This window comes from Primulina eburnea, chromosome 3, assembly GCF_022965805.1.
Source record: "Primulina eburnea isolate SZY01 chromosome 3, ASM2296580v1, whole genome shotgun sequence".
Lineage (NCBI taxonomy): Eukaryota > Viridiplantae > Streptophyta > Magnoliopsida > Lamiales > Gesneriaceae > Primulina > Primulina eburnea.
The window spans coordinates 38,195,872-38,208,315 of NC_133103.1; the positions used below are offsets into that span (position 1 = coordinate 38,195,872).

Genomic DNA, 12,444 nt, shown 5'->3' on the forward strand with positions numbered 1-12,444 from the left:
TTTGATACTTTCGATTTGACAGTAAATTCAAAATATTTGGATAAAAATGAGTGAGTTATGATCGTTTTCGCGGGACTGCCCAAACTGCGTTTTTTCTGAAAATGCGTTCTTTATGTGTTCTCGAAGTTTTATTATTGCAGGCTTCGTTGGGGATTGACGGGTGATCTTTGCTGCGTTTAAGTATATCAAGAATGATTTTGGGATGATTGTTGGTGTTTCTTTTCGTGTCGTTATACACTTGGTTGAATTAGAAGTCATAAGAATTGATTTGGTGTCAAATTTCGTGTTCTTGAGTTGTATTGCATTGTAGGTTGGACGTCGTTGTTTTCAGAGCGTTTGTATGTTATGATTGTTTTCGGGTTTGATGTTATTATTTAGTACGATGATTAAACAAGGTCAAGTCCCGAGAGATTTAGAACATTTTCTCATTTTTGGGTGTGAGCATGACTATACGTCTAAGTTATGCAAGATAGGTATTCGAACTCATGTTAGTATGTGCAGCAGTAGCCCCAAGCGAGATCCAACTAATCTCTCAACGTCACGTAAGTATATTCGACGTGTAAAAGAAAATATTATAAGTTTTTGAGGTATGCTAAATGTCTTGTGACCAAATTATGAACGAGTTTGGAAGTCGGTGAACGTGGTCGAGGACCTCTCCACCCCGGTAAAGCATGATCGAGTTTAGATCAAGATTGGAAAGCGGTAAAGTATGACCAGAGACCAATCCACCCGGTAAAGCATTACTGGGGTCTCATGTATGTGGCAGTGGATTTTCCCTGTCAGCTCAGTACTGTGGTTTAGTCTGATCAGGCACATTTATATATGAGTCACTTGCTTTGAAACATATCTCTACGCAAAATGATGTTATGTATTATGTATGATGCAAGCATGTTTAAGAAAAGTTTTATGATGATGGCACATCTACGTTTATGCTACTATGTTCAAGTTTCAAGTATGTAAGCACTACTTTAAAGATGCATGTGGTTTTAATATGTAGTACTTGCTATCTCCAGTTTATACATGTTGAGTGTTTAGACTCACTAGACTTGATCGATATAGGTGAAGATGATTTTGAGGAGACGAGGGGTGGGGACCAATGAGCTGGCTTGGACTGTGGAGGAGGCTAAACCCGAGGACCAGCCCATGTTTTATGAATACTTTTATGCATGTTGTTTCAAATACTCTGATTTTCATGAAGTGGTTTATGATGTTTAAACGATTATTACGTTTGGCAAACTTGGTTGTGGTTGTTTTTAATACTGTCTCAATTCATCCTATTTCATCAGATCCGGGGTGTGATAGGGTTCTGAAGGATGAACCGGATATGGACCGTTCCAATAAGATTTCATTCTGGAACAAAAATCCATTTTTTTTATTTATTTCATCTATTCCATGACCGGAACAGGGGAGGATACACGTTACACCGCGATTTTGAATCAGAAGAGAGATTTCAAGAAATGGCAAATCTATTCACTCTATCAATAACGGAGCCGGATCTGGTTTATCATAAGGGATTTGCTTTTTCTATTGATTCCTACGGATTGGATCAAAAACAATTCTTGAATGAGGCCAGGGATGAATCGAAAAAGAAATCATTATTGGTTCTACCTCCTATTTTTTATGAAGAGAATGAATCTTTTTCTCGAAGGATCAGAAAAAAGATGGGTCTGGATCTCCTGCGGGAATGATTTGAAAGATCCAAAACCAAAAATGGTGGTATTTGCTAGCAACAACATAATGGAGGCAGTCAATCAATATAGATTGATCCAAAATCTTATTCAAATCCAATATAGTACCTATGGGTACATAAGAAATATATTGAATCGTGTCTTTTTAATGAATAGATCCGATCGCAACTTCGAATATGGAATTCAAAGGGATCAAATAGGAAAGGATACTCTGAATCATAGAAATATAATGAAATATACGATCAACCGACCTTTATCGAATTTGAAAAAGAGTCAGAAGAAATGGTTCAATCCTCTTATCTGGATTTCTCGATTTTGCAAATTTTTTTAGACGAGCGAGTTATTTTAATGCAATTTTTAAAGTTTATTTTGTATTTAGAAAATTTTTATTTTTCGGCAAATTTTAAATAGTTTAAAAGTTAGTTATGTTACAGTTGGTATCAGAGCGGTGTTCTTATAAAAGGTTATACCTACTGCTATTTTCGAGAAGCTCACGAAGTCACACCTCAAGTCTGTAAGTTTTAAAGTTTTAAACTCATTCATGTAATATGTATCCATTCATGATTTCAGCATGTGCATGTTTGAGTTCAATTTACGTGCATCTTATGATATTGATATGATGTTCATGCATATGGGGTTTACGTTTTAGGCAAATTTTGGATCAGTATGCCTCCCACACTTTTGGTTAACCGTGGAGCAAGGGATGAGAATAGGGAAGCTCGAGATGGGGAGAGGGTCACTCGTCCTCGTCCACCCCCAGATATGCAGGCTCAGATGCTTGCAGGGATGACCCAGTTCTTCACACAGTTTGCGGGGAACCAAACTGCAGTAGACACAGGGGCAAGGCCCAGACCGGAGGCAGTCTATGAGAGGTTTAATATGATGGATCCGAAGGAGTTCTTGGGGATTACTGACCCGATGATAGCGGAAGGATGTATTAAGTCCATCGAGGTAATCTCTGCGTTTATGGAACTGCAGGATGTAGACAGAGTTAGATGTGCCACCTTCTTGTTGACTGGAGAAGCCAGGCGTTGGTGGGAAAGCGTGTTAGTTTCAGTGAACTTAAAAACACTGACGTGTAATGGGTTCAAGGAGTTTTTTACTCCAAGTACTTCACTGAAGAAGTACATTCCCGCCTGACCAGGGAGTTCATGTTGCTTCGACATGGAGACAGCAGCGTGGCAGACTTCGTCAGGAAGTTTGAGAGGGGGTGTCACTTTATGCCCCTTATTGCAAATGATGCCCGGGAGAAGCTGAGGCATTTTATGGATGGGTTGCGGCCGATCTTGCGCCGTGATGTTCGAGTTGCTGGTCATACGACTTATGCAGTTGCCGTTTCGAGAGCTTTGGCGGCAGAGCAGGACCAGAGGGACATTGAGGTCGATAGGTAGGGAAAGAGGCCCTATCAGACGCCTCAACAGCAAAAGCAGCAACGACCTCAGTTTAAGAAGCCTTTCCCAGGACAGCAGGGGAAGAGACCATTTCAGGGACCACCGAAAGGCAAGGACCATATTCCTTAACAGAAGGCTCCTCAGAAACCCGGTGAGTGGGTGTGTGTCCGAAGTGCAACCGCCAGCGTCCGAGACAGTGTTTATTTGGATCGGGCAAATGCTTCAAATGCGGATCCAGCGATCATATGCTGAAAGACTGCCCACAGTGGAGGCAGCTGACCCAGGGGAGAGTGTTCGCCAAGAAAGTAAATAGGCGAACCCAGACACGACCCTGTTGACTGGTAACTTATTTATTTCAGCACCATATTTTCCTTGCTATACTTGTTTCAAATTTTAATTGGGATTATTAGTGTGCTAGTTAGTATTTTTGGTGACTTGTGTAGAGTTTTTCTACTATGCTTGAGGTTAAGATTAGAATTTTTGGGATATAAGTTTTTTTGTTGTACCAATGTTTCTCAGAAAATATTTTCATAAAGAGAGTAGCCACGAAGACCTTGATAGATTCAGGGGCCACTCACTCTTTTATTTCGGAGACGTTCGCTAATCATCTGGACGTCAAATCTATTGGACTCGACGTGAGCTATTCAGTGACAGTCCCATCAGGAGAAGAATTATCAGCTACTACCGTGGTCAGAAACATTGATATTGAACTGAAAAGGGCCACCTATTGTATGCCTATTTGATTGTGCTACCGATGCCAGAATTTGATATCATCTTGGGAATGGACTGGCTGACAAAGAACATAGTTCTCATTGCCTTTCAGAAAAGGTCAGTGTTGGTATGACCTTTGGGCATGGAGCAGTTTCTCTTTGATCCAGATAGATGGAGAAGTTTCCCTCGCATGATCTCTTGCATGCAGGCACGAAGACTTATTCACAAGGGGTGTCAGGCTTTCTTGGCAAGTATTATTTCTGCACATGACGTACCCACGCCGTTGATATCTGATGTGCCCATGGTCAGAGATTTTCCTGACGTTTTTCCAGATGACGTCCTAAGCCTTCCACCAGAGAAAGAGGTGGAGTTTTCTATTGATCTTGTGTCAGGCATTGTGCCAATTTCTAAGGCACCGTACCGACTAGCTCCGGCTGAGATGTTAGAGCTCAAACACCAGATTTAGGAACTCCGAGATAATTAATTCATCCGCCCTAGTTTCTCACCATGGGGCGCACCTAGTACTCTTCGTAAAGAAGAAAGATGGAAGCATGAGGATTGTATATTGATTACCGAGAACTAAACAAGGTAACGATCAATAATAAATACTCACTTACAAGGATCGATGACTTGTTCGATCAGTTGCAGAGAGCTACGGTGTTCTCTAAGACAGATTTATGATCTGGGTATCATCAGCTGAAGGTAAAGGATGCAGATGTTCATAAGACATCCTTCAGAACCAGATATGGTCATTACGAGTTCTTAGTGATGCCATTCGGACTGACGAATGCTACAACAATTTTTATGGAGTTGATGAACCGAGTATTCCAGCCCTATCTAGATCGGTTCGTCATATTGTTCATTGACAACATTCTGATATACTCGAAGAGCCATTAGGAGCACCGTTAACATTTGGGTATAGTTTTGTAAATTTTGTGGAGTCGCAAGTTGTTTGCAAAATTCAGTAAGTGTGAATTTTGGTTGGGGAAGATAGCGTTTTTGGGTCATGTAATTTCTAGCAGTGACATTGAGGAGGATCCAGCTAAAGTAGCAGCGGTTAAGGAAGGGGTTGAGCCAAAGAATGCATTAGAGATCCGCAGTTTCCTAGGCCTAGCAGACTACTACAGGAAATTTATTCAGGGATTTTATTCGATAGCAGTGCCACTCACTTCATTGACTAAGAAGAATGCTAAATTCATTTGGAGTGACGAGTGCCAGAAGAGCTTTGATACTTTGAAGAAAGCTCTTATCACAGAGCCAGTGTTAGCCATGCCAGCAGATCAAGGCAATTTTGTATTATACACTGATGCATCTAAGCTCGGTTTAGGCGCAGTTTTGATGCATCATGGTCGGGTTATAGCTTATGCCTCTAGACATTTGAAAGTGCATGAGAAGAATTATCCGACTCATGATCTTGAGTTAGCTGTCGTTGTCTTTGCGTTGAAGATATGGAGACATTATTTGTATGGTGAGAAATACCAAATATTTACCGATCACAAGAGTCTCAAATATTTCTTCATGCAGAAAAAGCTGAATATGAGACAAAGACAGTAGTTAGTGAAAGACTACGATTGCGAAATTAGCTACCATCCGAGGAAAGCTAATGTTGTGGCAGATGCTTTGAGCAGAAAAGTTGCATTCGTAGCACAGATGTCAGCGCAGAAATCTTTTCCGTAAGAGATTCATAGGTTTGATTTAGAAGTTTATCCTAAGGACAGGGCTCCTAAGTTGTCTAATCTGACAATCTAGTCTTCTTTGTTTGACCGAATCCATCGAGGTCAGTCTTCAGATGAGCAGTTGCAGAAATGGCGACTGAAGGATGAAGCCAAGGGCAGTGTACTCTACACAGTGTCCGATGGTATTGTGAGGTACAGAGGAAGGATGTGAGTGCCTAGTGTTGATTGAATCAGAAAAGATATTCTGACAGAGGCACATGCATCTCTATATTCATCCATGCAGGAGGTACCAAGATGTACAAGGATTTGCAGATTTTGTATTGGTGGCCAGGTATGAATCGAGACATCCGTCGATTTGTGTCTGAATACCTCACTTGTCAACAAGTGAATGCAGAACATCAGAGGTCAGCAGGAATGCTCGAGCCACTCCCTATCCCCGAGTGGAAATGGGGTAATATCACCATGGACTTTGTTATTGGTTTGCCGAGGTCAGCCAAAGGATCCAAAGCCATTTGGGTTATAGTGGATCGACTCACTAAGTCAGCGCACTTCTTGCCAGTGAAGACGAATTTCTCCATGATGCAGTATGCGGAGCTTTATATCAGGGAGATAGTCCGATTGCATGAAATATCAGTTTCTATTGTGTCCGACAGGGATCCGAGATTTACATCGTCCTTTTGGAAGAGTTTGCATGCAGCCATGAGGACGAAGTTGCTATTCAGTACAGCTTTCCACCTTCAGACAGATGGCCAATCTGAGCGAGTAATTCAGATTTTGGAGGATTTGTTGCGAGCCTGGTTCATCAATTTCCATGAGAATTGAGAATCGAAGCTACCTCTTGTGGAGCTTACCTACAACAACAAATTCCAAATATCTATAGTTATGGCTCCCTACGAGGCACTGTATGGGAGGAATTGCAGATCACCGATTCCTTGGAATGAAGTCGGTGATAGATCAGAACTTGGTCCAGAGATTGTTCAGCAGACTTCAGATGTGGTGTTCAAGATCCAAGACAGGATAAAGACCGCACAGAGTCGTCAAAAGAGTTATGCTGACAAGAGAAGAAGGGATCTAGAGTTTGCCGTAAGTGATCACGTTTTTGTGAAGATAGCAACCATGAAGGGTGTTATGAGATTTGGAAAGAGAGGCAAGCTTAGTCCGAGATTCATTGAACTGTTCTAGATTCTTGACAGAGTTGGGACACTAACTTATCGTGTTGCCCTACCGCCAAATCTGTCCGGTGTATACAATGTGTTCCACGTCTCGATGCTGAGGAAGTACCTAACTAATCCTTCGCATGTTTTGAACAATGAGTCGTTACAGCTTGCTCCGGGTCTGTCGTATGAGGAAAGACATGTCCAAATCCTAGACCGACAGGAACAGAAACTTCGGAACAAAGTAACCAAACTGGTCAAAGTCCGGTGGCTAAATCAATCAGTAGAAGAGGCCACTTGGGAGACCGAGGCAGATATGAGGAACCGCTACCCAGAACTGTTTGGTAAGATTTAATTTTGAGGATGAAATTTATATAAGTGGAGGAGGAACTATAGAGCCCAAATTCAGTACACGTAAAAGCCATCCATTTATTAAATTTTCAAATTGTTTATTTAAGTTTAAAATGATTTATAGTGATACATGATCTATTTAAATGCATCATTTTAAATTATTTATGTTTATGTGATGCACGTTAAATGTTTTCTTGAGTTTCATTTTCAGGCGATTATTCGATACGGGATCGAGGAAAAGAGACCGGCGACGATTTTGGTAATTTTAAAATGTAGTATTTTATTTTAAGTTAAGAATGAGACATTTTAAATGATTTATTTAGTTTTTAGCATTTTAAATCCAAACTTATTTATTTGGTGATTTTAAAAATTTAAAACCTTTAAAGTCTAGCAAGTGTGTATTTATTTTTAATTAAGGGATTTGTTAAGGTTAGTGTGTATTAACTTTTTAATTAAAATTTTAGTTAGTTAATTGAGCAATAATTTCCTCATAATTAAACACACACACACACACACACACGTTAACACTCAAACTCACACACACAAACATGTTTTCACACACACTCTCTTGGCCATATGCGCACACACACATTGCATTTATTTCCATCTTTTTTCAAAAGAAACTTTGGGTTCTTAGAAGTTATCAGCAGCCACCCCATTCTCTTCTTAAAGTTCAGCAATTCTCGTGCATTTCCTCGAGGAAAATCGAGCCACAAATCGTCTCGGATCAACTCTCGTACCGTTTCCGCTTCGGTATCTCCGTATCGTGAGTTTTAAATATCAAAAGACATATATAATCTTTTGTTTCTGCATCTATCTTGTTATATTATATGTTCTTATGTTTATTATGCGTAAAAATCCATGTATGTTGTAAAATGTTTGAGCAAAAATTTGTTGGATCGGTTTTGAAACGATTTTAGATCTGAAAACCAGAAATTTGCTATCATTTTAAATACTGCGACTTTTCGGTCGATTTTCTGGAAAAAACTTTCAGCATATAAAACGTAGAACTTTTTGATACCTTCGATTTTACAGTAAATTTGAAATATTTGGATAAGAAATGAGTCAGTTATGATCGTTTTCGTGGGACCGCTCAAACGACGTTTTTTTTTTTAAATGTGTTTTTGATGTGTTCTTGAAGTTTTATTGTTGCAGGCTTCGTTGGAGATCAACGGGTGATCGCTGCTGCGTTTAAGTATATCAAGAATGATGTTGGGATTATTGTTAGTGTTTCGTTTCGTGTCGTTAGGCACTTGATGATGACTATACATCTAAGTTATGCAAGATAGGTATTCGAACTCATGTTAGTATGTGCAGCAGTGGCCCCAAGCGAGATCCAATGAATCCTTCAACGCCACGTAAGTATGTTCGACATGCAAAAGAAAATATTATAAGTTTTTGAGGTATGCTAAATGTCATGTGACCAAATTATGAACGGGTTTGGAAGTCGGTGAACGTGACCGATGACCAATCCACCCGGTAAAGCATGACTGGGGATCTCATGTATGTGGCATTGGATTTTCCCAGTCAATCCAATACATGTAGTTTAGTCTGATCAGGCACATTTATATATGGGTCACTTGCTTTGAAACATATCTCTACGCAAAATGATGTTATGTATGCTCAAGTATGTATCATGCAAGTATGTTTAAGAAACGTTTTATGATATATGGCACATCTATGTTTATGCTACTACGTTCAAGTTTCAAGTATGTTTATGCTATTACGTTCAAGTTTCAAGTATATAAGCCCTACTTTAAATATGCATGTGTTTTTATTATGTAGTACTTGTTATCTCCGGTTTATACATGTTGAGTCTTTAGACTCACTAAACTTGATCGTTGTAGGTGAAGATGACTTTGAGGAGACGAGGGGTGGAGACTAATGAGCTGGCTTGGACTGTGCAGGAGGCTAAACCCGAGGACCGCCCATGTTTTATGAATAATTTTATGCATGTTGTTTCAAATACTCTAATTTTCATGAAGTGGTATATGATGTTTAAATGATTATTACTTTTGGAAAACTTGATTGTGGTTGTTTTTATTGCAAATGTTTTTAGACGAGCAAATTATTTTAATGCAATTTTGAAACTTTATTTTGTATTTAAGAAAAAATTTTATTTTTCGGCAAATTTTAAATAGTTTAAAAGTACGGTACGTTACACTTTTAATATTCCAAGAATTTCTTCCTAGTTTTCAAGGATTTTCTCTACATTTTGTAGTACATAATACAACATCTAGTCGTAATTATGTACTGTTTTTTGAATTTCTCTGAGATATTCAAAAAGTTTAGAGGAATATGGTACTATTTTTAGGAAGCTATTATTTTGGATCATAAGTTTACGTTAGAACTCTGATAATTCCCTTTTGTTCTTGATATCTATCATTGGTTAGATCTTCTTATTTCAAATATTCCAAAATTTTGGAATAAATCTTGCAAATAATTAATCTCAAACCTATGTTCGGATCTATGTTATTTGAGAAATTTTCCTCCTCAAAAATTTAATTGCACAATAATAATAAATATGTATGTTTGAAATAATTTTAGATAAACTTTGATACCATTTCTGGCTCAGTGAAATCAATCATTAAAATTAACACATATAAGGATATTTTTGTCATTTTTATTATGTTAGAGAGTTTAAACAAAAAAAAAATTGGTGTAGAGAGTTGAGATAAATTTATATTTGGATATTTAACGGTGCGTTTGGTAGGGTGATTAGGTGGATTTATTTTTTTTAACCCACCTAATCACATGTTTGGTAGGGGTGATTATTTAACCAAGTCTATCCCTCTAATTAATGATTAGGTTATATCTAGAATTATTTATCGCACTCTTAATCCATCATATTTTTTCAATTTTAACATTCTCCTAAATTCAAACTCACAACCACTTCCCTACACCGACCGCCGGACGACCACCCCTGCCACCGGCCGACCACCGCCACAAAACTGGAAGGACAATTTTGTCAATTCATCAAAAGATTATTATTTATCTCATTCTTAAAAATCTTACCAAATATAATAATATTTTATCATTATCTACTTCAATCATTATTTTTATCATTTCTCTCTTAATCATTTCATTATTTTATCCTCCAATCAAACATAGCCTTAGGGATTTATCTCTAATTTATCCTTTTAATAATAAAAAATATTATTATAAAATAATACTATTTATTAAACAATATATTAATTAATGTAGTTATTTCATATACTTTTAAAATTAAAAATAGATAAATAAAGCAATTTAAAAAAAAATGGACACAAAGCTAAGTTGCTAACCTTATGTTTGGAAGCAAGTATATGGAGAGATTTAGATTTATAAATCTTGATTTTAATTGTTTGGTTAGTTGGATTTTAAAAATAAGGTTGAATTTTAAGATATTTAATTGGATTTCATTATATATAAACAAATCTTCTCAAAACAGATCGGGTTTGATAGGATTTGGATTTAAATAAACCTAAAAAAATATTAATAACAAAATTTTTTAATTATTATTCTTCTACCATCTTTATATGTCATGGTTTGATTAAATGACAAATTTATTTATTTTTTATTTTCATATTTATTTTTTGATATCTATTTTTATAATTGTCATTAATATTGAATAATTTTTTATTCAATAATAATTTTTTTTTCTATTTATAAAATTAAGATGTGGTTGAATGTTTAATTTTAAAATAATTTATTTCGTAGAATTTATATTTGAATATTTATATAGTATGTGGTTGAATGTTAATTAATTATATAAGAGTTTATTTAGTTTATATAACACAAATATATAATTGAAATGATATAAAGAAATATATGATAAAATTAATTTTAATTATTTAATAATTTGAATAATATGTTTTAAATATTAATTTATGTAAAAAATAATTATGATTATTTTAATAAAATTTTAAATTTTCAAACTGAAATCTTGTTTTTTACTAAAAAAAAAATAATTCAACATAAAATATTTAAATTTCAAACCGAATAAAATTCTAAGCACACATAAAATAAAATCCATAGATTTTCAAATCCAATTTTATTTTCAAATCTAAATCCAAAATTTCAATCGTCCAAACAATTTTCATATTTGTGGAACAAATTGTCCATTGATTTTAGGTAAATACCTATTCGCACGGAATTCCCTCGCCTCAGGTTGAGCTCCGCCGCCGGAGGATGAGACCGCCGGCATGCCACCTCACTTATGAAACCGTGCAGAAAACAGTATCTGGCGGCAAGACGGGCACGACGAATGAGATCCAAGCCACATGTCAATGCACGCAACGTGAAATCCGTGGCCACACTGCGGCAGCACGCGGATCTCCTCCCCGTTGGCGAACTCCGCGAGGCAAATGGCGCAGTCGGAGAGCTTCTCCGCCTGCTCCTTGTCTTCGCCGTAGGTGTGCTTCGGCAACGCCTTCGGAGCCTTCTGCTTCAAGCCTTTGTTAGCAGTCGCACGCACTGGAGGAGCCGATGCAGCAGCTGTGGAGGCTCCTCCGGAGATGCGCCGGATCCAGGAGCAGCGAGCGACGGCGACTAAACCTGATAAGACACAGATGAGCGCGCAGAGGAAAGCGGAGAATATCAACATGAAGTCGGTGTTGAGAGAATCCGACGACGGAGAAGTATCTTGAGATGAGGGCGGTGGCGAATTTACGCCGCCGAGGAGACTTGAACGGGCAGTCATGTAAGGAGAGAGGAGAAGAGAATAGGATGTGGTGTGGGTATGCCTTCTGCTGAACTTCAAACTCTGCAAGCCGAGGTATTTTTAGTATCAATTATTTAATATTTTATTTTTCAAATATATATATATAATTTAAATAGATAAAATGATACATAATTCGGTTAAAAATTCAATTTATACTTAATTAAATTACTTTTAAATTCAATTACATATACATTTTTAATTTTTATTTTTTAAATAAATTATTATATTAATTTAAAATTTATGGTTATGATAAATGAGTATCATAATTTTTGTTTCAAACTGGAATTATTCATTAATGCATATATATCATTAGAGATAAAATATATACTAAGTATAATATATTTTAAATATATTTATGAATTCATAATATATATTTTAAATATATTTATGAATTCATAATAAAAATAATTATTTTTCTTTATTTATATTATAATAATATGTTAATAAAGTTACAACTCAATAAATGGATCATAAATACAACAACAAAAAAATAATATATTGATAACAACACGATTATAAATATCGGTTATTGGAACCCTAAGGTGCTGTTATCGGCCGAAGCAAGCTTGATAAACAATTTTATTTTTTGAAATCTGATAATGATTAGTTGGAAATTCGAAAACATATTCAAGCTTTTGGTAAGTATTTTTGTTTTTACACTTGTATTTTAGTTTAATATAAACAATGGTATATTTATTTTATTATATCAATATTTTAAAATATATTTAAGTTTTGTATAAAAAAATCGTATATTTTATAAATATATTAAAA

At 36.4% G+C, this 12,444-nt stretch overlaps 1 protein-coding gene across 1 annotated transcript; it reads right to left on the reverse strand.

The window, feature by feature from the left end:
- Nucleotides 1-11,079: 11,079 nt before the first annotated feature.
- Nucleotides 11,080-11,842, reverse strand: LOC140828488 (RING-H2 finger protein ATL80-like). The gene has a single exon (XM_073191433.1). It carries the CDS (start codon nt 11,650-11,652, stop codon nt 11,164-11,166), a length of 489 nt encoding a protein of 162 aa, XP_073047534.1. The 5' UTR covers nt 11,653-11,842; the 3' UTR covers nt 11,080-11,163.
- Nucleotides 11,843-12,444: the final 602 nt, after the last annotated feature.

Coding starts and splice junctions, on each gene's coding strand:
- LOC140828488 (XM_073191433.1), bottom strand. CDS start 11,652: ATGACTGCCCGTTCAAGTCTCCTCGGCGGCGTAAATTCGCCACCGCCC.